This window comes from Ovis canadensis, chromosome 1, assembly GCF_042477335.2.
Source record: "Ovis canadensis isolate MfBH-ARS-UI-01 breed Bighorn chromosome 1, ARS-UI_OviCan_v2, whole genome shotgun sequence".
Lineage (NCBI taxonomy): Eukaryota > Metazoa > Chordata > Mammalia > Artiodactyla > Bovidae > Ovis > Ovis canadensis.
Genome location: NC_091245.1, coordinates 16,254,670 through 16,281,526, shown reverse-complemented (window position 1 = coordinate 16,281,526; position 26,857 = coordinate 16,254,670). Strand labels below are relative to the sequence as shown.

The following is a 26,857-nucleotide window of genomic DNA, read 5'->3' as shown; positions in this document are numbered from 1 at the left end:
TGGCAGGTGGGTTCTTTACCACTAGCATATATGCCACTTAATTTCTTAACACTGGGTCTTTTAATTAATTTATTGTTATTGATTTCTATTTAAATTCCACATGGTTAGAGAACATATTCTTTATTATTTCAGTTCTTTGTACTTTATTGAGAATTGGTTTTTCACCCAGTACATTACATAAACATTTGAAAAGAATGTGTATTCTATGCTTTTTGGGTATAATGTCCTGTCAGTTAGGTTGGTTGGTTAACCTGTTATTTGGTTATTTATGCTAATTAGTGGGCTTCCTATGTAGCTCAGCTGGTAAAGAATCCACCTGCAATGCAGGAGACCACAGTTCAATTCCTAGGTCAGGAAGATCCCCTGGATAAGGGATCGTAGAGACATTCCAGGATTCTTGGGCTTCCCTGGTGGCTCAAACAGTATAGAATCCGCCTGCAATGCGGGAAACCTGGGGTTGGGATTCCTGGGTCGGGAAGATCCCCTGGGGGAGGGCATGGCAACCCACTCCAGTATTCTTGCCTGGAGAATCCCCATGGACAGAGGAACCTGGTGGGCTACAGTCCAAGGGGTTGCAAAGAGTCAGACACGACTGAGCGACTAAGCACACACACACGTTAATTAGTTATTTATGTTACTAGTTAGTTGATTGTATTATTCAAATATTTTCCATCCTTATTTATATTTTCCCATTCTTTTTTTAATACTTTTTTGAGTTAGTTATTTGGCTGTGCTGGGTCTTAGCTGCAGTACATGGGATCTTTAGTTGCAGCATGCAGGATCTTTTGTTCTAGCATGCAAACTCTTAGTTGTAACATGCAAACTCTTAGACTGTGGCATTTAGGATCTGGTTCCCTGCTGCTACTAAGTCACTTCAGTCATGTCTGACTCTGTGAGACCCCAGGCTCCTCCAGCCCTGGGACCCCAAGCATTGGGAGCATGGAGTCTTCGCCATACCCCTCAAGGTCATCACCAAGCACTAAGCTGCAGCTTCCCACATCCTCACATTCTTGCCTTACCAGTAACTGAGAAATGTGTCAGAAATCTCCAACTCATAATTATGGATTTTCTATTTCTCCTTTTAGTTCTTTAAATTTTGCTTCTATATTTTGTATTATTAGGTCCATATAAATATAAGGTTATTATAGCTTCCTTTTGAATTGACTATCTTTTGCTATAATTATCATTTCTAAGTAATTTTAGTTTGTTTCATTTCCACTTTAACCAGAGCTTTTTTAATTAAATATAGTTGATGTATAATATGTTTATTTCAGGTGTGCTACATGGTGATTTGACATTTCATACATTTTAAAATGATCACCACGATGAATCTAGTAACTGCCTGTCCCCCTACAAAGCTATTAGAACATTATAGACTGTATTTCTTACGCTGTGTGTTACATCCCCAAGGACTTGCTCTGTTGCTGGGGTTTGTGCCCCTTAACCCCCTTCACCTGCTTGGTCATGCCCCCGCTGCCCTCCTCTCTCTCAGTCACTACTTTGTTCTGTTGTATCTAAGACGCTGTTTTTGTTTGGTTGGTTTGTTTTTTAGATTCCACATGTGAGGTCATACAGTATTTGTCTTTGTCTGGTTTACTTCACTTAGCATACCTTCTGGATTTATCCATGTTGTCACAAGTGGGAAGATTTCTTTCCTCATAGCTGAGTAAATACTCCGTTGTACGTGTACAGCGCATCTTCTTTGGCCATTCGTCTGTCAGTGGACTCTTAGGTTGTTTCCATGTCTCGGCTGTTGTAAACAATAATACTGTGAACATTGGTGTGCATATGCCTTTTCTTTTTTTTCTTATATGCCTTTTCAAATTAAGTGTTTTTGTTTTCTTTGGGTAAATACCCAGAAGTTAATTTGCTGGATCATATGGCAGTTCTGTTTTTAATTTTTTTAAGAATGCTGTTTCCCATAGTGACTGCACCAATTTACATTCCCACCAACAGTGAATGAAGTTTCTCTTTTCTCCATATCCTTGCCAACACCTGTTATATGTTCTTTTTTGAGTAATGGCCATTCTGACAGATGTGAAGTGGTATCTCATTGTGGTTTTGATTTGCATTGCACTGATGATTAGTGATGTTGAGCTTGTTTTTGTGCGTCTGTTTGTCTCTTTGGAAAAATGTCTATTCAGGTCCTCTGCCAATTTGTTAATTAGGTTTTTTTTTTATATTGAGTTATGTATTTGTGTATTTTGGATGTTAACCCCTTATTGGATATATCATTTGCAAATATCTTCTCCCATTCAGTAGACTGCCTTTTCGTTTTGGTGATATAAATTGACTATTTAATCTTGATGAAGTATCCCTTTTTAGTCTAGTTATATTTCCTGCATTAAGACTGTCTTGTCAGATATTAACATAGCCACTTGAACCTTCTTTGGTTAACGTTCACAAGGTATGTATTTTTTTATCTGTTTGTTTTCACCTTCCTCTATCATTATATTTTAAGTTTTCTTATATTTCAGTGCCATCTTATAAAAAGATATAATTGAGTTCTTGGGGGTTTGGGGGTCCAGTTTGTTTATTTTCTCTTAGTTTATTCAAACCAGTTATATTTAATGTGATTATTTATTTGGGTTAAAGTCTGTCATTTTGTATTTGGCTTTTTGTTTTCTCTTTGAGTTCTTACTCATTTATTTGTTCCTCCTTTCTTGCCTTCTTTGGGATTAATCAAGCATGTTTTATTATTCTATTTCTCTCTCCTTAGCTTTTTTAGTGATGCATTCTTGTTAGAATTTTTTAACTAGCTAGAATTGTATATTTCGAACTTACTAAAGTTCATCTTAAATAAGCACTCTGGCCCCTCCCCAAATAATGCAAAGTTCTTAACAAATTTTGGCTCCATTTACCCCGCTACTATCATCCTTTGTGCTGTTGCTTTTATGTAATTTACTAATACAGTTGACCCTTAAATGGTGTGTAGATTAGGGGCAGTGAAATCTGCATGTAACTTCACAGTGAGCCCTCCATATCCATGGTTGTACATCCATGGATTTAACCAAACCATGAATCCTGCAGTACTGTAGTTCATGTTTATTTTAAAAATTTGCATGCAAATGGATATGCACAGTTAAAACCTATGGTGTTTAAAGGTCAGCTGTACATGTACTATAAAGCCTACAAACCATTTTTTAAAAATCTCTTTCTAAATAGTCGATATTATCTTTTATCTATCCACAGTTACCCCCTCTAATGCTCTTCCTTCCTACAGTTGCATTTTTCCATCTGGGATTACTCTTCTTTATCCTGAAGAACTTCCTTTTTATTTCCTGTAGTTTAGGTCTATTAGTGACATTCTTTCAGCTTTGATGTTTCTGAAAATGTTATTTCACCTTTTTAAAAAATTTTAATTGCATGCAAGAGTCTTTAAATTCTATTGTGTTTTACAATTTTCAAAAGTTTCACACAGATGATTAGAAGAAATCATCATTTCTTACAATCCCACAGTAACCCTCTTTTTTTCCCTCTACACCTATATTGCCCCTCCTCAGTTCCCTCTCTCTACTGTAAGTCACTAGTTTGTTCTCTGCATCTGGGAATCTGCTTCTTTTTTGTTGTTTTATTCACTAGTTTGTTGTATCTGTTAGATTCCACATATAAGAGATATCTAATACAGTATTTTTCTTTCTCTGTCTGACTTATTTCACTTAGCATAATATCCTCCAAATCTATACCTGTTGCTACAAATGGCAAAAGAGAATTCATTCTTTTTTATGGATGAGTAGTATTCCTCTATGTGTGTGTGTGTGTGTGTGACATCTTTATTCATTCATCTGTTGATGAACTCTTAGGTTGCTTTTATACTTTTTCACCTTCATTTCTGAAGGGTCAGTTCAGTCACTCAGTTGTGTCCGACTCTTTGAGACCCCATGAACCACAGCATGCCAGGCCTCCCTGTCCATCACCAACTCCCAGAATCCACCCAAACCCATGTCCATCAAGTCGGTGATGCCATCCAGCCATCTCATCCTCTGTCATCCCCTTCTCCTCCTGCCCTCAATCTTTCCCAGCATCGGGGTCTTTTCAAATGAATCAGCTTTTCACAGCAGGTGGCCAAAGTATTGGAGTTTCAGCTTCAACATCAGTCCTTCCAATGAACACCCGGGACTGATCTCCTTTAGAATGGACTGGTTGGACCTCCTTGCAGTCCAAGGGAGTCTCAAGAGTCTTCTCCAACACCACAGTTCAAAAGCATCAGTTCTTCGGTGCTCAGCTTTCTTTATAGTCCAACTCTCACATCCGTACACGACCACTGGAAAAACTATAGCCTTGACTAGACGGACCTTAGTTGGCAAAGTAATGTCTCTGCTTTTTAATATGCTGTCTAGGTTGGTCATAACTTTCCTTCCAAGGAATAAGCATCTTTTAATTTCATGGCTGCTATCACCATCTGCAGTGATTTTTCACTAGATATAGAACTCTGGGTTGGCAGTTTACATATTTTAGCCCTTTAAAACTGTCATTTTGGAGAAGGCGATGGCACCCCACTCCAGCACTCTTGCCTGGAAAATCCCGTGGACAGAGGAGGCTGGTAGGCTGCAGTCCATGGGGTCGCGAAGAGTCGGACACGACTGAGCAACTTCACTTTCACTTTTCACTTTCATGCGTTGGAGAAGGAAATGGCAACCCACTCCAGTGTTCTTGCCTCGAGAATCCCAGGGACGGGGGAGCCTGGTGGGCTGCCGTCTCTGGGGTCGCACAGAGTCGGACACGACTGAAGCGACTTAGCAGCAGCAGCAGCAGCAAAACTGTCATTTAACACTATTGCTTCTTACTTTCATAGTTTCTGTTACAAAGTCAATTGCTTCTATAAAAATAATCCTTTTTTCTTTAACTGCTTTTAAAAATGTATCTTTGTCTTTCATTTTGCTTTATGTATTTTATTTTCAGCAGTTTCACAGTGATGTGGTTTGGTATGGTTTGGAGTTTTTTTGTGTGTTTTTGCTGCTTGTGGATTGCTGAGCTCTTCTTTCATTAGTCTTCAAGTATAGTTTTTCCTCATTCTCTCTGTCTTCTCTCACAGGGATTATTGTTACTCATATTTTGTGTCTGTTGACTGTGTCCACATGTCCCTAATGTTCTAATCGGTTTATCTGTTTTTTTTTTCCTGTATTTTTGCTTCATTTTACATGATTTCTGTTGATTTTTCTTCAAATTTTGTAATTCTTATGCTAGATCTGTTTACCCTTAAATCCGTCCAATGAATTCTTAATTTTTAATATTGTGTTTTTATTTTAGTACGTTTGTTTAATTGTTATGAAGGTTGCAGTTTTCTGTGAGTGTTATCTTTTCTTACCTTTTTTTCGTCTTTTCCTCTCCTTTTTAAAACCATATTACTTACGGTTAAAGTCTGTTTCATTATCTGGATCATACATGAGTTTTCTTTTGGGTATATTTTTTCTTGATTATCAGTCACATTGTTCTGACTCTTTATATTTCTCTCTTACACACACACACACACACACACACACACACACACACACACTGGATATTTTATATAAAAAACTTTTGAGACTCCAGCTGATATTTTCTATCAGAAAGAATTCTTTCTTTCCTCTTTCTTTTATGCTAATAGAATACGGGCCTGATCCTCTCAGTCTAATCATGGATTGAACTAGTTCAGATAAGAATTTTATCTATGGTTTATATCCATATTCCGAGGCCCTGGGCCCTCGACTGAGAGCCTAATGGGTCTTCATCTTCATAGTCATGAAAACCTACAAGAAATTGTCCTGCCTGCGAGAGTTTTGGGGCTTGGTTCTTTGACCTTTCAGTCCTTACAATTTCAAAATAAGGCATTTATCTTGAAGAGGAGATCGGCTGTGTTAGAAGTAGACCTCCTCCTTCTGGTGGGACCTTGTCTGCTGAAGTCACAAAATTATGGAAATTTTCACTTTGTCTTTTTAGAAGCTTTCAGCCTAGCTTTGCAGCCCCAACATGCAGGCTCAAAACTCAGCAAATGTCCTATGGGAAAAATAGGCCATATTCATGGAACTCCTCAAATTCCAATCTCATAGCACCCTCGTCAATTTCTCTTTCCTCCAATGGAGCTCCTCTGCACAGGCCAAGATTGACCGTTAATTCATGCCCAAATTTGGCAAATGAGCTCAGGAAAGAAAACAGTGTCAGCTACTTAAGAAACCCTCCTCATCTGGGTCTGGAATTCCAGTTCATCTAATCCTCATAATTTCTGTAACAATGCAGTATCTTTTAAAATAGTGTATCTGATTTTTTCTAGTTGCTGGATGAGCAGCACTACATTGTCATATCTGTTACATGCTACATGGAAGCACAAGAAATAATCTTCTACCTGCCCACTGTAATTACTTTATTAACTTGTCTCCTAAGTTCTACTCTTGTCCCCTTCCCTCCCAGAGCAGCCGGAGTGTTCCCTTTTAAGTCTTCCCTGTCACTCACTTGCTCAAAACTCTCCAGTGGCTTCCCTTCAGACTTAAGATAAATTTAGGTTCATTTTCAGGGTCTGCAAAATCCCACACAGTCTTATTGCTATTTCTTCTTTACCTAAGCTCCCACCACTCTCCCCTTTGCTCACTCAATTCCAGCTATACTGATCTTCTTTCCATTTCTCAAACACAGTAACATGTTCCCATCTCAGAATCTTTGCACTTGTTATAGATCATCTACTGGATGGCCCTTCCCTCAGCACTGCATAAGACTTTCCTTTTACTTCATTCGGGAGCTCTGTGCAAATGTCACCTTCACAAAGAGGACTTTCCTCACCTCTGTGTCTCCTTAACCTGCTGCTTTAGTTTTAATCATGGCATTTACCTAATATTATATTGTGTATTTTTTTGCCAGTTTTCTGTCTCCCACTAGGCAGTAAGCTCCATAAGAGTGGAAACTATGTTTTGTTCACTATTCTACCCCAGGACTTAAAATAATGCATAGCCTATAGTAAGTGCTTAATAATTTTGTGGAATGAATTAGATATTGCTTACCTTGAAGAATTCTCAATTAAGCAGATGAATGATCGGAGTAAGTTGAAAGTACTCTACAGACTGTTTTAGAGCAGGTGGAGCACTGATGGAGTTGTCAGACAAGGCCTCAGTAAGGTGGTGATTCTGGAGCTGAGTGTCGAAAACTGAGTATTGATGTATTCAGATCAGAAAGAATAGAGAACTCAATGTATTTGAACACACTGGTATTCAGAAAACAGTGGAGCTACAAAAACGGGGTGGGTGATAGGAAATGACATCAGACATATCTGGGAAGCAAGGCAGGGGCAAAATCACAAAAGTCTTTGGATATCAGAATAAAGAATTTGGATATCAGAATAAGGAATTTGGACTTTACCTTAAAGTCCAAATTTTTAAGGTAAGAAAAGATGCTATTAGATGTATATATTTCAGTAGTCTGCACTGCAATAATCACACTAAAACTTTAAGTAAATTGATACAGAAAATCCCTGATTTGGTTGTCAGAACCTGATTTCAACACATAAGTCCTTATCCCACTGACTGTGTAACCTAGGGAAGGCATCATTTCCTCTTCTGAGCCTCAGGTCTTCATTCTTAGCAGGAGAAGACTGTAAGCTTCTAAGAGCCATTCCGTCTCAGCCTGTGGTTGTTCATATGCTTTAACTAGATTCTTTGGGAAGAAACGCGTAATATTTTTTCTACATTAGCCAGAAATAATTAAAACTTCCAATTCTTGCCAATCTAAATTCAATTCTCCTCTGAGATTTTCTAACTTTTAGGTCAGATGCCAAGAGACTAGCTTCCTGGGATAAAACTATCCAAGCAGAAGCAGCAAGTCCTTTTTTTCCCTCTGCCTGGGATGGGGATGCAGGTGGGAGGAGGGAGTGTTAGAATGAGTCTTTTTCTTGCAGTTGTGATTCCAAAGAATCCCTACCCTGCATCCGATGTGAACACTGAGAAGCCCAGCATCCACAGCAGCACCAAAACTGTCTTGGAGCATCAACCAGGGCAGAGAGGGCGTAAACCAGGAAAGAAGCGGGGCCGGACACCCAAGCCCCTAATTCCCCATCCCATCTCTACCCCATCCAAGTCAGCTGAGCCTTTGAAATTCCCAAAGAAGAGGGGTCCCAAACCTGGCAGTAAGGTAGGTAAAAACGTGGGTTTGCCAGCAAGGGATAAATGGTTATAAAGGGATAACTCATCCATATCCATCCGTCTTAGAAAGGAATGTGTCTGACTCTATTCTCCACCTTGTGTGTGCTTTTAAGGAGAATCTCCTATATTGTCATCCCTATTTTAGCTACTTAGCTGGGAGTTGGTAATGTTAGAAATAAGATAGTATGGATAAAAAACAAATTTTTACTTTGAAAGTTACATTCATGGGAATTCTGGTCTGATATCCTCAATAGATGAAAGGCTCTGCTCCTAATTGTTACTAACCTACACAAAGTGGATGCCCAGGTATGTGATCAGAAGGAGAAAACTGACACTGTAAATGTATTTATTTTTCTGTCCCTATACCTTCTTTAAAAAAAAAAAAGGAAATTATTGAATATTTACTAAGGATGAGGCTCTGTACTTGACACCATTACATATCATATGATCTTCACAAAACCCCAGGAGATAAGTCGTGTTACTGTTAAATAGTCAAGTAAATTGAGACTTAGAGATGGGAAATGACTTCCCTACAGTCACACAGCTAATCAATGGCCAAAGCTACAGAGATGGATCTCCAGATCTTCTAGTTCTAAGATCACTGCTGCCCCATCACATACTCACTCACATTTCCCAAGGAAGGTAACGCTTAACCTCTGGTGTTGGAAAAAACTGCTGGGTCGAGCTTCACTGAGCACCGTTACTGAGAGTGCCACCTTAGTTATGACCAGGTCTCAATGTGTATCTTCCCTCAGAAAACCATTCATATGAAACTTCCTCAGCTGCTTCTCTAAGGCTTCCTTTGGCATCATCTTCTCCAATCACTTCCTAAGTCTCAGAGAATTTCTCTGCAGCTCCCTCCCAAACTAGACTACCTGAGTTCCAGTGTGAAAATGATATCCAGTTCTCCTTAGGCATTCCATTTCCATTTCCTAAGTTCTTCTCTAGGTTTGATTGTTTGGGTGGGTTTGTTTTGTTTCTTAGCTCCAGCTGGCCTCAGTCCTTCTAGAATATAAGCTCCTGAAGGTCAAGAACCTAGTCTTCTCTTTTCCTCCTGCCCATGCCCTATATCTCAGTCTCTTGGGAAATGTTCAGTATATGCAGGATGGATGGATGGATGGATGGATGGATAGATAGATAGATGATTTTAGTGATGATTTCCAATTAAGAATATCCCTTATTTATTGGTTTTGAATTCTTGATGTCACATCCTGATCCTTCTATGTAATGCATAATACTCCCAATCTGTTATCATTAACCCTTAACCCAGATCCTGAGTCATTTTTGTCTCTATTACTCTCTTCTCATTCTCATGTTATGGAGGAGAGGCTGAAGGCTGTAAAAACTCCAAGGCCAGGGAAGTCATGCTTTTGATGATGTGAGGGCACCTTGACAGATTAGAAAGGGAGAAAACTTGGCCATGAGGCTCCAAAGACAGAAAGAACCAATAAGCAGAAACTCAAGCAAATAGGCTTTATCTCAACATAACAGGAACAGTTAAATCTATTTCAAAATGCAAGTAGTAATCTCCCATCACTAGAGGTATTTCATCAGGTATTTCATCAAGTACCCAGGTACTGATATGGATGTTTTTAAGGAGTGGGATGTAAAAATATTAGGTAGATAGTTGGATTAAATAACCTTTAAGATCCTTCAAAGCTAAGAACTATGATTCTATGATTGCTTCAGCTCTGCTTTCAGGAAGTCCTAAACATGGTAACCAAAGTTCTTTTTCTTTCCAGTCCTCTTAAAAGCAATAACTTTCATCTAATACTGTATTTTATGGCCTGGCATTTGACTCCCTAATTCCCCTTCCTGTGATTTTGCCTATTCCTGTAAGTGTATAGGCCTCTACTTAACCCATGACCCTTATAATCATTTTTGAAGCAAAGTGATCTTGTGCTAAGAGCATAGGCTTTGAAGCCAGAGAAACTTAGATTTATATCTCATCTCCAGTTGTTACCACTGTGTTGACTTTGAGAAAGCTTTGAGTAAGGCTAAGAGCCCGAATTTTCTCACCAATAGAATGGATAACATGTGAATAGATATAATACATGTAAATGTACCTATCTCAAATAATAATAATGCTTTACATCTTTCTGCTTTTTTCTCCAATATTTGGGAACCAAAACTCACCAGGTTTGTTTCTTCAGGAACCCCCATGAGATCCTACCAACTCAGTAAAGTTGAACTATTTCCTTTCTTTCCTGACTCATTGCTTATTTAGATTTTTACTTGTGGCAATATCAAAAACAGGAGGAAATGTCCATGTCCTATGTGTGCTTTGAATGTTCCATAAGAGTCTGCATGACTGCTTTGACAGGCAAAGCCATCCTGCATATATGCCTGCTGTCATTGAGCTCTCTCTCTGATACACTCCTAGAAGGCAGTCAGGTTTATACAGCTCCCAGAGTGGACCCTACATGTGACATTTAGTAAAAATGGATTTCTGGATCTCAATGATGGTTATGTTTTCCTTGCATTCAGAGAGACTTTTTAGAAAACTGTTTCTTGGAGGAAAAAACAACCTTCTAAGATCTTTCTCCCCCAGAGATTGCCCAGAACAGTATAGAGGAGATATTAGATTTTTCTCAAATCATTTTTATTACTGCTCCCATTATTGGTATTCTGTACTGTATGCTTCATTGAAAGACATTTATGACACTTGCCATATGCCAAGTATCATGTCAGAATGGTAAGCAGAATTAGACCGTCGGCAAGCACCAAGCTAATAGGGGACCCCAGTGTATAAATACATGGCGAAAATACACTGTGACAAATGCAGCCATGCAGAGTACAGGAACAGCACAAAAGAGGCAGTGACTAGAGGAAATCTAGAAAGACTTCCTGGATAAACAGATACTTATAAGGTGAAAAAAAAAGGTATTCTAGGCAACAGATAGTTTATTATTATAAAGGCAAGGACTAGATAAAACTGCAGGTTTTTAGGGAAGTACTATAGTTAGAGATTACTGGAATACAAGGTTTAAGATAAGAGATGGCAGGTAATAAGCCAAAGAGGTAGGCAGAGGAAAGTAGTTTGTGGAGTTAGGGGAAGGGGTGTTTCCATTTTTCAACAGAGAAACAAACTGATGTCAAAGTAGACTTAGGTCGCAGCATTTTTTTTTTTCCTTTTTTGCTTTTTTTCTGTCTAACTAATAAAACACCCAGACTTCAGATAATAATACTGAATACATATAAAAGATAGTGAATTAAGCTCTGGCTATACAGAAGCCCAGAATCTTATACATAGATTGAGAGAATATTTACTAAGCATCTACTGTTTTTGCAGCTTTGAACAAGATGCTATTTGGAAAAATATATATATAATATATATCATATGATATCACTTATATATGAAATCTGGGATACAAATGAACTTATTTACAAAATAAACACACTGATATGGAAAACAAACTTACGGCTACCAAAGGGCAAAGTGGGAGAAGAGGTCAGTTAGGAGGTTGGTATTACCAGATACACACTACTATATATAAAACAGATAAACAACAAGGTCCTACTGTATAGCACAGGGAACTGTGTTCAATATATTGTAATAAGCTGTAATGGAAAAGAATCTGAAAAAGAATGTATATGTGTGTTTGTATATATATCTAACTCACTTTACCGTGCACCAGAAACTAATACAACATTGTAAATCAGCTATACTTCAATTTTAAAAAAAAAGAAAGAAATAACACAGTCCCATCCACAAACATATTCCAGTTTCATGGGTGCGTTGCGTGCTAAGAATAGAGGAATGAGAAGACAAGTTACCTGTCATGGGTAGCAAACTTTTCCTCATCCATTTTGACAGAGGAAACCTCGGACTTTGCTGAACCCACCACCCACCTCACCAACAACCAGCACCCCTGAACCGGACACCAGCACTGTACCCCAAGATGCTGCCACCATACCCAGCTCAGCCATGCAGGCCCCCACAGGTAAGCGCAGATCACAGTATTAGCTGCAACAAGCCCCAGGCCCCAGTGTCTGTACTGTCTCTCATACTGTACCAATAATTAGCCCCCTGATGGAGCACGCGCACTTAGCCGTGTCCTACTCTTTCAACTCCACGGACTGTAACCCTCCAGTCTCCTCTGTCCATGGAATTTTTCAGCAAAGATACTGGAGTGGGTTGCCATTTCCTCCTCCAGGGGCTCTTCCCAACCCAGGGATCGAAGCTGCATCTGCCTGCATCTCTGGCGAATTTTCACACACAAAGCCATCATAGTAGCCCAATTAGCCCCGTATCCATTTATAAATCTAAACAGAATCTTTAAAAAAAAATTTAATTTGATGTTTGAAATAACTTCAGAGACATCTCCATTCTGTCAAAATGATCCAAGAAACTTCGGTAGATGTTCTGTGAACTTAGAGTTGGGGATCTAGGGCTTGGGGGTGGGATGGACATGAAGCCAGCACCAGGAGCTCACTGACTCAGGTTGTAATTATACCCATCCTTTCCAGTTTGGGGTGCTCCCTCCTTAGTGATCCCTTCCGGAACCCTTCCAGCATTATAATTATTCTGCCACCACTCAAATACGTATGACACTGCTCTGATTTTTTTAATTTTTGATGGTGGCAATTTTTGGTACTGTGAAAGTGTTTTTTATTTTGGAGACAAATCAGTGTATGTTTGATTCAAAGCAAAATCTGATAACCATAGTGAGTGGGTAATCACTTGGGTTGTATATATCTGTTTCCATTTCATAAACTATATGAAAGTAACTCTAAAAGAGCTACCCCTTTAGAATAGATGTACAGCCTCCCAGTAGGGTAGCTATTGACAAAAAGAACAATATTCATTTTCATGTGTAAATTAAGATATATGTGTGAAAACATCTTCTTAGGGAAATCTAAGGAATTGGAATGATCCTCATGGAAGTTAAGGTAGTCTTTTTCTTAGGAGTTGAGTTTGTCTCCACCCTAGAATGTTAGTGCTTGAAGGGAAGCCCAGTCATTTCCTCTCCAAATAACCTTTGGAAAAGAACAGAGCCTGCTGGTAACATTTATGTTCAGCTCTGATCAGGGTACTATCCCATGATTTCTCCAAATGTGTCTTATGCATCTAGCCTCAGCCAGTTACTGGGTTTGCTTAGTCCAAAAATGTTACTAGATTGATGAACAAAGGTTAGGAGCTTAGCTCCATGGATGAGGAAGTAAAGATAGATGAACACCTCGGCGAAGATATTAATTCCATTTTCTAACCTATGACATGCCCATTAGATTCCTGTATACCTGCTTGTTTACTCCATATCATTCTAAATATCAGTTAGGTGCCTGGGTGCATTTTCAACAAAACCTAGATGATTCATACCAGTGGAAGCCTCATGACTGTGCCTCACTATTCAATTAAAATGATGTAACTCATCTCTTCTGGTGGTCACTAAGCTGAAACCCACCCCTTGGTCTGAATCTCATAGCTAAGAAAAATGGCAGCTTGACTTTGTATCCCCATTTCTTGCTCTTGGCCAGGCGCTATAGCAATTTTCACTGATCACTGTTTCACCATCCTGACTGGACCTTTGCTCTTTCTGTGTGATCTTGCTGTAACTTCTTTTCTGATCTCAGGTTACACACCTATACAATGATACAGTTAGTCCAAGTTACCTTTATAGACCCTTCAACTGTTAACAATAAAAGCTCTCATAGATTGAAAGCTGTGTGCCATGCTATATCCTTTATTACCAACTTTTCTTTTTTTTTAACTGCACAACACTTTTTATTTTCATCAGAATTATATACATGAGAACAGTTTAAAGGAAAAATAGACTACAAGAATTATTATAAAAAGAAGAGGAACTGACCCCCTCTATTCCCTGTCATTTACTTCTCACCAAAGGCAGTCACTTCTGGTTTAGCTGACTCTTTTATTTACTTTCATATATGTAAATAGAATGCTTATATTGCTTTTTTTTAACTTGAGGTATTTTTGTACCAACACACTTTAACTCTTCCTTTTCTTTTTCTGGCAACCCAGGATTTAACTCTTCTTAATCTCTTTGCCTGTTACCCACCCACACATACTTCCCTCTCTTAATAAGATGATATTATAATTATGATTAGATTGAAATACTATAGTGTGTTATTGTAACTTGTATTATGCTAGTCTCAATTTAGCCCTGTAGAGTACTATGATTACTTTTCCTTTGTTGTACAAAACTTTGTTTTAGATTAAGTCTTGACCTTTTTTGTTATGTGTTTATTTTGCTATGTACTTACTGGCTCAGCCTTACAGTCTCTTACTGCTGTATACATCTTTCTTCTTTATGTTCAAGCATGTTCATCTCTCTTTCGTGTTATCCCAGTTTGCTCCTTTATTTTACAATGTAATCTTTATTTTACCATGGAATCTTCCCTAGATTTTTATCTTCGGTTCTGTGTGAAACCTGTTTATTCTCTTTGAAGCTTCTCTTCATCCCCATTATTTTGAAATTTTACCTAGGATATGAGTATTTTTACTCACCATGTGGACATATAGTGTGCCCATTCCATCATTTGGTTTCTTGAAACTTTCTTAAATTTATCAATGATTTTCCCTCGCTTTTTCTCTACTTACTCTTCCTGGCATATCTTCAGATGTTGAACCTCCTGAAGTCATCCACCCTCTTTCTTCTTATTCCTATTCTCTTTGTCTTTTTGTTCAACTTTCTTCAAGCTTTCCACAACTGTATCTTCTAAACTCTTTGTTGAGTTTCTTATTCCTGGCAATTTTTTAAAAAAATTATTATTTCTCTAGTGGCATTTTCCAAAGGGTATTTGGTGGAAAACTAGTCATGCAAAATGCTTTGCATAAAGGGACTTTACATACATTTAGGAATTTGGTCACATATGTTTAGAAAATGCCTACACTCTCCTTACCCACTCTTGGTATTTACATCTGCTATGAAGAACTCTTTTGTTTTATCGATTTTTTTACTAGACTAATTTGTTTTTTTTTAGATTCACAGCAAATTTCAACAGGAGGTATAGGATATATTTCCCATATACTCCTTACCCCCCACACGTTTCACCTTCTCCATTATCAACGTCCCCCACCAGTGTAGTATGTTTGTTTCAGTAATGAGCATCATTACCATCCAAGGTCCATAGTTTACATTAGAGCTCTTACGTGGTGGTGTACTTTCTATGGATTTTGACAAATATATAATGACATGTATCCACCATTATAGAATCTCACATAATAATTTAACCGCTCTAAAAATCCTTTGTATTCTGCCTAGTCATTCTTACCTCCCTACTCATCTCTGACAGCCACTGACCTTTTTACTGTCTCTATAATTTTACCTTTTCCAGAATGTCATAAAATTTAAATCATTCAATATACTTAGCCTTTTCAGATTGGTGTTTTCATTTAATGATATATATATATAAATTTCCTCTGTGTCTTTTCGTGGCTTGATAGCTCACTTATCAAGTGCTGAATAACATACCATTGTCTGGCTATACCAGCAGTTTTATACTATGAATTTTACATTTAGGTCTGTATCTATTTTGAGTTAATTTTCGTGAAGGGTATAAAATCTATGTCTAGGTTCACTTTTTTGCATGTGTCTATCCAGTTGTCTCAGTACTATTTGTTGAAAACACATGAAAAAACATATCTTTGTTCCACTGTACTGCATTTGCTCCTTTGTCAGAGATCAGTTCACTGTATTTGTGTTGGACTATTTTGGACCTAACAGAAGCAGAAGATATTAAGAAGAGGTGGCAAGAATACACAGAAGAACTGTCCAAAAAAGATCTTCACGACCCGGATAATCACAATGGTGTGATCACTCATCTAGAGCCAGACATCCTGGAATGTGAAGTCAAGTGGGCCTTAGAAAGCATCACTACGAACAAAGCTAGTGGAGGTGATGGAATTCCAGTTGAGCTGTTTCAAATCCTGAAAGATGATGCTGTGAAAGTGGTGCACTCAACATGCCAGCAAATTTGGAAAACTCAGCAGTGGCCACAGGACTGGAAAAGGTCAGTTTTCATTCCAATCCCAAAGAAAGGCAATGCCAAAGTATGCTCAAACTACCACACAACTGCACTCCTCTCACATGCTAGTAAAGTAATGCTTAAAATTCTCCAAGCCAGGCTTCAGCAATACGTGAACTATGAACTCCCTGATGTTCAACCTGGTTTTCGAAAAGGCAGAGGAACCAGAGATCAAATTGCCAACATCCGCTGGATCATGGAAAAAGCAAGAGAGTTCCAGGAAAACATCTATTTCTGCTTTATTGACTATGCCAAAGCCTTTGACTGTGTGGATCATAATAAACTGTGGAAAATTCTGAAAGAGATGGGAATACCAGACCACCTGACCTGCCTCTTGAGAAACCTGTATGCAGGTCAGGAAGCAACAGTTAGAACTGGACATGGAACGACAGACTGGTTCCAAATAGGAAAAGGAGTATGTCAAGGCTGTATATTGTCACCCTGCTTATTTAACTTCTATGCAGAGTACATCATGAGAAACCCTGGACTGGAAGAAACACAAGCTGGAATCAAGATTGCCGGGAGAAATATCAATAACCTCAGATATGCAGACGACACCATCCTTATGGCAGAAAGTGAGAGGAACTTAAAAGCCTCTTGATGAAAGAGGAGAGTGAAAAAGTTGGCTTAAAGCTCAACATTCAGAAAACAAAGATCATGGCATCTGGTCCCATCACTTCATGGGAAATAGATGGGAAAACAGTAGAAACAATGTTAGACTTTATTTTGGGGGGCTCCAAAATCACTGCAGATGGTGACTGCAGCCATGAAATTAAAGGACACTTACTCCTTGGAAGAAAAGTTATGACCAACCTAGATAGAATATTCAAAAGCAGAGACATTACTTTGCCAACTAAGGTCCATCTAGTCAAGGCTATGGTTTTTCCTGTGGTCATGGATGGATGTGAGAGTTGGACTGTGAAGAAGGATGAGTGCCAAAGAATGGATGCTTTTGAACTGTGGTGTTGGAGAAGACTCTTGAGAGTCCCTTGGACTGCAAGGAGATCCAACCAGACCATTCTGAAGGAGATCAGCCCTGGGATTTCTTTGGAAGGAATGATGCTGAAGCTGAAACTCCAGCACTTTGGCCACCTCATGTGAAGAGTTGACTCATTGGAAAAGACTCTGATGCTGGGAGGGATTGAGGGCAGGAGGAGAAGAGGACAGCAGAGGATGAGATGACTGGATGGCATCACGGACTCGATGGATGTGAGTTTGAGTGGACTCTGGGAGTTGGTGATGGACAGGGAGGCCTGGCGTGCTGCGATTCATGGGGTCGCAAAAAGTCGGACATGACTGAGCGACTGAACTGAACTGATTTTGGGGTTCTGTTCCATTGATTTGTCTGTTCTTTCACCAACACCAAAGCAAAACAATGCCCAGTTGTGGATATGACTGGTGATGGAAGTAAAGTCCGATGCTGTGAAGAACATTATTGCATGGGAACCTGGAATGTCAGGTCCATGAATCAAGGTAAATTGGAAGTGGTGAAACAGGAAATGGCAAGTGTGAACATCGACATTTTAGGAATCTGTGAACTAAAATGGACAGGAATGGGCAAATTTAATTCAGATGACTGTTACATCTAAACTGTGGGCAAGAATCCCTTAGAAGAAATGAAGTTGCCCTCATAGTCAACAAAGAGTCTGAAATGCAGTACTTGAGTGCAGTCTCAAAAACAACAGAATGATCTCTGTTCGTTTCCAAGGCAAATCAGAAATCAGTACCACAGTAATCCAAGTCTATGCCCCAACACACTAATGCTGAAGAAGCTGAAGTTGAACAGTTCTATGATGACCTACAAGACCTTCTAGAACTAACACACAAAAAAAGATGTCCTTTTCATCATAGGGGACTGGAATGCAAAAGTAGGAAGTCAAGAGATACCTGGAGTAACAGGCAAGTTTGGCCTTGGAGTACAAATAAAGCAGGGCAAAGGCTAACCGAGTTTTGCCAAGAGAACACAATGATTGTGGCAAACACCCTCTTCCAACAACGCAAGAGAAGACTCTACACATGGACATCACAAGATGGTCAATACTGAAATCAGATTGATTATATTCTTTGCAGCCAAAGATGGAGAAGCTCTCTATACAGTCAACAAAAACAAGACTGGGAGCTGACTGTGGCTCAAATCATGAACTCCTTACTGCCAAATTCAAGCTTGAAGAATGTAGGGAAAACCACCAGACCATTCAGTAGACCACTAAACCAAATCCCTTATGATTATACAGTGGAAGTGACAAATAGATTCAGTCTAATAGATTGAATAGATTAGATCTGATAGAGTGCCTGAAGAACTGTGGATGGAGGTTTATAACATTGTACAGGAGTCTGTGATCAAAACCATCCCCAAGAAAAAGAAATGCAAAAAGGCAAAATGGTTGTCTGAAGAAGCCTTACAAATAGCTGAGAAAAGAAGAGAAGCGAAAGGCGAAAAAGAAAAGGGAAGAAATAGCCATCCAAATGCAGAGTTCCAAAGAATAGCAGGGAGAGATAAGAAGGCCTTCCAAAGTGATCAGTGCAAAGAAATTGAGGAAAACAATAGAATGAGTAAGACTAGAGATCTCTTTAAGAAAATTAGAGATACCAAGGAAACATTTCATGCAAAGATGGGCACAATAAAGGACAGAAATGGTTATGGACCTAGCAGTAGCAGAAGATATTAAGAAGAGGTGGCAGGAATACACGAAACTATACAAAAAAGATCTTAATGACCCAGATAACCATGATGGTGTGATCACTCACCTAGAGCCAGACATCCTGGAGTGCGAAGTCAAGTGGGCCTTAGGAAACATCACTACGAACAAAACTAGTGGAGATGATGGAATTCCAGCTGAGCTATTTCAAATCCCAGATGGTGATGCTGTCAAAGTGCTGCACTCAATATGCCAGCAAATGTGGAAACTCAGCAGTGGCCCCAGAACTGGAAGAGGCCAGTTTTCACTCCAATCCCAAAGAAAGGCAGTGCCAAAGAATACTCAAACTACTGCACAATTGCACTTATCTCACACGCTAGCAAAGTAATACTGACAGTTCTCCAAGCCAAGCTTCAGCAATATGTGAGCCATGAACTTCCAGATGTTCAAACTGGATTTAGAAAAGGCAGAGGAACCAGAGATCAAATTGCCAACATCCATTAGATCATCGAAAAAGCAAGAGAGTTCCAGAAAAACATCTGTTTCTGCTTTATTGATTATGCCAAAGCCTTTGACTGTGTGGATCATGACAAACTGTGGAAAATTCTGAAAGAGATGGGAATACCAGACCACCTGACCTGCCTCCTGAGAAATCTGTATGCAGGTCAAGAAGCAACAGTTAGAACTGGACATGGAACAACAGACTAGTTCCAAATCAGGAAAGGAGTCCATGAAGGCTGTGTATTGTCACCCTGCTTATTTAACTTATATGCAGAGTACATAGTAGAAAATGCCGGGCTGGATGACAAGCTGGAATCAAGACTGCCGGGAGAAATATCAATAACCTTAGATATGCATATGACATCACTGTAATGGCAGAAAGCAAAGAGGAACTAAAAAGCCTCGTGATGAAAGTGAAAGAGGAGAGTGAAAAAGCTGGCTTAAAACTCAGCATTCAAAAAACGAAGATCATGGCATTGGGTCCTATCACTTCATGGCAAATAAATAGGGAAACAGTGGAAACAAGTGACAGACTTTGTTTTCTCAGGCTCCAGGATCACTGCAGATGGTGACTGCAGCCATGAAATTTTTTTAAAAGATGCTTGCCCCTTGGAAGAAAAGCTCTGATCAACCTAGACAGCATATTAAAGAACAGAGACATTACTTTCCTGACAAAGGTCTGTCTAGTCAAAGTTATGGTTTTTCCGGTAGTCATATATAGATGTGAGAGTTGGACCATAAAGAAAACTGAGTGCTGAAGTTTTGATGCCTTTAAACTGTGGTGCTGGAAAAGACCCTTGAGTGTCCTGTGGACTGCAGAGAGATCAAACCAGTCAGTCCTAAAGGAAATTGGTCCTGAATATTCATTAGAAGGATTGATGCTGAAGCTGAAGCTCCAAAACTTTGGCCACCTGATGCAAACAACTGACTGATAGGAAAAGACCCTGGGAAAGACTGAGGGCAGGAGGAGAGGGGATGACAGAGGGTGAGATGGCTGGAGGCCATCACTGACTCGATGGACGCTAGTCTGAGTGAACTCCGGGAGTTGGTGATGGACAAGGAGGCCTGGCGTGCTGCAGTTCATGGGTCACAAAGAGTCGGACACGACTGAGCGACTGAACTGAACTGATCGATGCATGGGGATATCGCTCCATTTATTTAGGTTTTTTATTATTTTACTCATCAGAGTTTTATAGTTTTCCTCATATAAATCTTGTACATATTTTGCTAGATTTATACCTAAGTATTTTATTTTTGAAGGTGCTACAAGGTAAATGGTATTGTTTTTAATTTCAAATTATACTTATTCATTACTGTTTTATAGGAAAGGATTGACTTTTGTATATTTATACCTTGCAATCTTGTTACAACTACTTATTAGTTCTGTGAATTATTTTTGCATTCTCTCCATAGATGATCATGTCATCTACCAACAAAAGGAAGTTTTATTTCTTCCTTCCAAAATTGTATAACTTTTATTTCCTTTTCTCATCCTATTACATTAGTTAGGACTTTGAGCACAGGGTTAAAAACTGTGGTAAGAGGAAATATCCTTACCTTGTTCCTGATCTTAGTGGGAAAACTTGTAGTTTTTCACTGTTAAGTATGATGTTGGCTGTGGAGTTTTTGTTGACATTCTTTATGAAGTTGAGGAAGTTCCCCTCTCTTCCGAGTTTGCTGAAAGTTTCCATCATGAATGGGCCTTGGATTTTTTGCCACATGTTTTTTCTGCATCTACTGATAGGTGATATTTCTTCTTTAGCTTCTTGATGTGATGGATTACATTGATTTTCAAATGAAGAGTTTGGAAATACATACATGCGATAAACTCCATTTGATTTTAGTGTATGATTCATTTTGTATGTTGGTGAATTCAGTTTGCTCATATTTTTTTTTTTGAGGATTTTTACCTCTGTGTTCATGAGAAATATTGGTCTGTAATTTTCTTGTGAAGTTGTCTCATTTTGGTAGTGGGGTAATGCTGGCCTCATAAATGAGCTAAGAGGTACTCTGTCTGCTTCTGTCTTCTGAAAGAGATTATAGAGAATTGGTAGAATGTATTGTTTTTTTAATGTTTGGTAGAATTCACCAGTAAACCCCATCTAAGCCAAGTGCTTTCTATTTTGGAAGGTTATTAATTATTGATTGATTCAGTTTCAGTAAATAAGGGCCTATTCAGAATGTCTTTTTCTTTTTGTGTGAGTTTTGGTAGAATGTGTCTTTCAGCAAATTGGTCCATTTCATCTTGATATCGAATTTGTCAGCATAGAATTAGTCATAGTACCTTTTAATGACCATGGATCTGTAGTGATCCATGAGTGATCCATCTCTTTCAATGTCTGATATTAGTAATTTGTGTCATCTCTCTTTTATTATTAGCATCTCTAAAGGCTTATTGGTTTTATTGATCTTTTCAAGGAACCAACCTTTGGTTTTCGGCTTCCCTGCTGGCTCTGACACTAAAGAATCTGCCTGTAATGCAGGAGACCTGTGTTCAATCCCTGGGCCTGGCAGATCCCCTGGAGAAGGGAATGGCTACCCACTCCAGTATTCTTGCCTGGAGAATTCCATGGACAGAGGAGGCCGGCAGGCTACAGTCCATGGGGTCACAAAGAGGTAGACACAACTAAGCAACCAACACTTTCACTTTCAACCTTTTGTTTCATTGATTTTTCTGTTGACTTCTAATTTTTGATTTATTGATTTGTGCTCTAATTTATACTGTTTCTTTTCTTCTGATTATTTGGATTTAGTTTTCTCTTCTTTTTCTAATTTCATGAAGTAGAAGCTTAGATTATTGACTTTAGGTCTTTCTTCTTTTATAATGTATGCATTCAGTGCTATAAATTTCCCTCTATTCACTGCTTTGGCTACACTCCACAGATTTTGATGAGTTATGTTTTCATGTTCATTTAGTTCAAAATACCTTTAAATTTCTCTTGAGATTTCTAATTTGACCCATGTATTATTTAGAAATGTGTTCTTTAAGCACCAAGTATTTAGGAATTTTTCACTTACCTTTCTGTTTCTGATTTTTTATTTAATTCCATTGTCATTTAAGAGCATACATAGTGTATGATTTTTGTTGTTTTAAATTTGTTAAGGTATGTTTTGGGCTTCCCTGGTAGCTCAGCTGGTAAAGAATCCCCCTGCAATGCAGAAGACCCCAGTTTGATTCCTGAGTCGGGAAGATCCATTGGAGGATAGGTTACCCACTCCAGTATTCTTGGGCTTCCCTTGTGGCTCAGCTGGTAAAGAATCCACCTGCCATGTGGGAGACCTGGGTTCGATTCCTGGGTTCAGTTCCTGGGTTGGGAAGATCCCTTGGAGAAGGGAACAGCTACCCACTCCAGTATTCTGGCCTGGAGAATTTCATGGACTGTATAGTGCTTTTTATGTGTTGGTAAATGTTTAATATGAGCTTGAGAAGAATATGTGTTCTGCTGTTGTTGGGTGAAGTAGCCTCTAATATCAGTATATCCAATTGACTGATGGTGCTTTTGAGTTCAACTGTGTCCTCCTGCTGGCTGAATATGTTCACTTCTGATAGAGGACATATCAAAATCTCCATCCATAATAATGGATTCATCAATTTCTCCTGCAAGGGGAAAAAATTCATCTGTTTCTCCTTTGTCAATTTTTGCCTACCATATTTTGTTGTTTGAGGCATACAGAGTAAGAATCGATATGTCGTCTTGGCTATTTGATCTTTGATATCATGTAATGCCCCTCTTTATCTGAAAACTTTCTGTGCTCTGAAATCTGCTCTGTCTGAAATTAATATAGATACTCCCACTTTCCTCTGATTACTGTTAGCATGGCATATCTTTCTCCATCCGTTTATCTTTAACCTATATGTGTCTTTATATTTAAAGTTGGTTTCTTTTAAACAACATGAAGTTGGGTCTCATTTCTTGATCCAGATTGAGAATCTCTTTCTTTTAACTGATGAACTCAGATCAGTTCAGTTCAATTCAGTCACTCAATTGTGTCCGACTTTTTGCGACCCCATGAATCGCAGCACGCCAGGCCTCCCTGTCCATCACCAACTCCCGGAGTTCACTCAGACTCATGTCCATCGAGTCAGTGATGCCATCCAGCTATCTCATCCTCGGTCGTCCCCTTCTCCTCCTGCCCCCAATCCCTCGCAGCATCAGAGTCTTTTCCAATGAGTCAACTCTTTGCCTGAGGTGGCCAGAGTACTGGAGTTTCAGCTTGAGCATCATTCCTTCCAAACACCCAGGACTGATCTCCTTTAGAATGGACTGGTTGGATCTCCTTGCAGTCCAAGGGACTCTCAAGAGTCTTCTCCAACACCACAGTTCAAAAGCATCAATTCTTCGGCGCTCAGCCTTCTTCACAGTCCAACTCTCACATCCATCCATGACCACTGGAAAAACCATAGCGTGGACTAGATGGACATTTGTTGGCAGAGTAATGTCTCTGCTTTTGAATATGTTATCTAGGTTGGTCATAACTATCCTTCCAAGGAGTAAGCGTCTTTTAATTTCATGGCTGAAATCACCATCTGCAGTGATTTTGGAGCCCCAAAAAATAAAGTGTCACTGTTTCCACTATTTCCCCATCTATCTGCCATGAAGTGATGGGACCGAATGCCATGATCTTCATTTTCTGAATGTTGAGCTTTAAGCCAACTTTTTCACTCTCCTCTTTCACTTTTATCAAGAGGCTTTTTAGTTCCTCTTCACTTTCTGCCATAAGGGTGGTGTCATCTGCATATCTGAGGTTATTGATATTTCTCCCGGCAATCTTGATTTCAGCTTGTATTTCTTCTAGCTCAGCGTTTCTCATGATGTACTCTGCATAGAAGTTAAATAAGCAGGGTGACAATATACAGCCTTGATGTACTCCTTTTCCTATTTGGAACCAGTCTATTGTTCCATGTCCAGTTCTAACGTTGCTTCCTGACCTGCATACAGGTTTCTCAAGAGGCAGGTCAGGTGGTCTGGTATGCCCATCTCTTTCAGAATTTTCTACAGTTTATTATGATCCACACAGTCAAAGGCTTTGGCATAGTCAATAAAGCAGAAGTAGATGTTTTCCTGGAACTCTCTTGCTTTTTCCATGACCCAGCGGATGTTGGCAATTTGATCTTTAGATCATTGACATATAAAATGTTTATTGATATAATTGGATAAATATCTACCATATTTATTAGGTTTTTGTTTTTGGTTTGTTTGTTTTTTTTTGCCCTTGTACTTTGTCCTATTTTTGTCTTCCACTATTTTTCTGCCTTTCATGGTTTTTAATTGAGCATTTTGTATGATTCCATTCTTTCTCCTTTCTTAGCATATCATTTTTACTTCTTTTTTACTTTTTAAAGTGATTACCCTCAAGTTTGTGATATACATAAGTAATCTAAGTCTGCTTTCAAATAACACTATACCACTTAACAGATATAAAAATCCTAATTCCTCCTTTCCGTCCTTTGTAGGATTACTGCCATTCACTTCACTTAGGGATGAGTATACATAAGCATGGATATATACATATGCATGTGAACATATATAATCTAAATACATTGTTGCTATTTTTATTTTGAACAAATATCTTATCCGTTATATCGAGCTTCCTGCATAGCTCAGCTGGTAAAGGATCCACCTGCAGTACAGGAGACCCCCAATTCCATTCCTGGGTTGGGAAGTTCCCCTGGAGAAGGGATAGACTACTCATTCCAGTATTCTTGGGCTTCCCTGTTGGCTCAGGCGGTAAAGCATCTGCCTGCGCTGCAGGAGACTTGGGTTCGATCCCTGGGTTGGGAAGATCCGAGTGACAACCCACTCCAGTATTCTTGCCTGGAGAACCCCCATGGACCAAGGAGCCTGGCAGGCTACAGTCTGTGGGGTCGCAAAGAGCTAGACATGGCTGAGCAACCAAGCATCCATCTGCTAGATCAGTTAAGAATGAGAAAGTTAAGTGCTTATTCTGCCTTCACCTGTTTCTTCTCCTGCTCTTCTTTTCTTTGTGTAGATCCAAGTTTCTGACCTATGTTATTTTCCTTCTATCTAGAGAGTTCTGTTAACATTTCTTACAAGGCAGGTCTATAGGCAGCAAACTCCTTCAGTTTTTCTTTGTCTGAGAAAGGGTTTTTTTCTCCTTCACTTTAACTTTTCAAGGTACAGAATTCTAAGTTGATAGGTATCTTCTCTCAACCCTTTAAATATCTCACTCCATTCTCTTCTTGCTCACGTGGCTTCTAAAGATGTAAGAATGGGGATTCTTGGGGATTCTCCTCTACAGATAAGATGGTTTTTTCCTCTGAAATCTTTCAAGATGTTATATCTTTGCTTTTCTTCATTTTGAATGTAATATGCCTAGACGTAGTATTTTTGGTCATGTATCCTATTTGGTGTTCTCTGTCCTTCCTAGATCTGTGCTTTGGTGTCTGACTTTAATTTGGCCTTCAAATATTCCCTCTGTTCCTTTCTGTCTTCTCCTTCTGATCTTCCCATTATGTGTATGTTACTCCTTTTGTATGTCCCACAGTTCTTGGATACCCAGTCTGTTCTGGGTGGGTTCTTTTTTCAGTCTTCTTTTTTCTTTGCTTTTCCATTTTAGAAGTTTCTATTGAGATGTCCTCAAGTTCAGCAATTCTTTACTGTGTCCAGTCTCCTAATAAGCCCATCAAAGGCATTTCTCATTTCTATTTCAGTGTTTTTTATCTCTAGCATTGCTTTTTTATTTTTCTTAGAATTTCCATCTTTCTGCATATATTGCCCATCTGTTTTGCATGCTCTCTGTTTTATTTATTAGAACTCTTGGCATAATAATTGTAGTTGTTTTAAAATTTTTATCTAATAATTCCAACATCCCTGCCGTGCCTGAGTCTACTTTTGATACTTGGTCTGTCCCTTCAGACTGCATTTTTTGCATTGTAACTTCTTCCTGATAGCCAGGTATAATGTACCGGGTAAAAGGAATTGTTATAAATAGGCCTTTGGTAATACAGAGGTAAGGTATGCGGAAGGAGGGATATGCTATAGTCCTAGGATTAGGTCTCAGTCTTTCGGTGAGGCTGTGCTCTTGGACTGTGAACTTCACCAGGGCGTCTCAGTCCCCCTCAACTCCCCTTAGATGGGACAAGATGGCTGGAGGGGGCTAGACTTGGGTATTTCCCTTCCCCCTGGTAGGTTAGGCTCTGATCAAACCCCAGCAGGTTAAACTCTGGTAAAATAATTCTCCTGAGGGTAGACCTTGTTAAAAAGGACAGAATGCTCCGGCATACCTTTAAATGGCTCCTGTTCCTCCCTACCCTTGCTGGAAGCATGAGGGGATTTTTCTCTGATACTCACTGTGAGAACCTGGTTGAGCTTCTGGAGGTAAGACTCAAAAAAGTGTGGGATGCCCCCTGCTACCCCATGAGTGGATCCCCCTGAAATTTTTCACCCTGAGACTTGTTCACACTGAGCTTCCAGCAATTCATCAATTGTAGTTTAGATTTTCCTACCTCTGCACTAGTTTCTGTGCAGGTTTGTTTTTAGGAACTTGTGCTTCTCTGTGTTCATCAGTCTGTCTCTTCAGACTTGATGGGGGGCAGCAGTTTGCCCTGTGACCTCACTTTTCTGATGGGTTTTTAAAGGATTTTTCAGTTTGTTCAGCTTT

At 39.2% G+C, this 26,857-nt stretch overlaps 1 protein-coding gene across 25 annotated transcripts in view; it reads left to right on the top strand.

The window, feature by feature from the left end:
* The window catches only part of SCMH1 (Scm polycomb group protein homolog 1), a 216,712-nt gene that overhangs the window by 167,609 nt on the left and 22,246 nt on the right, over nt 1-26,857 (top strand). For 21 of the 25 annotated variants that reach the window (XM_069587931.2, XM_069587894.2, XM_069587930.2 and 18 more), the window contains 2 exons: nt 7,862-8,094; nt 11,923-12,049. The exons of the other annotated variants lie outside the window; for them this stretch is intronic. In XM_069587931.2, coding sequence (XP_069444032.1) covers nt 7,862-8,094; nt 11,923-12,049 — 360 coding nt within the window. The remainder of the gene's footprint in view (nt 1-7,861; nt 8,095-11,922; nt 12,050-26,857) is intronic. 25 annotated transcript variants of the gene reach the window in all.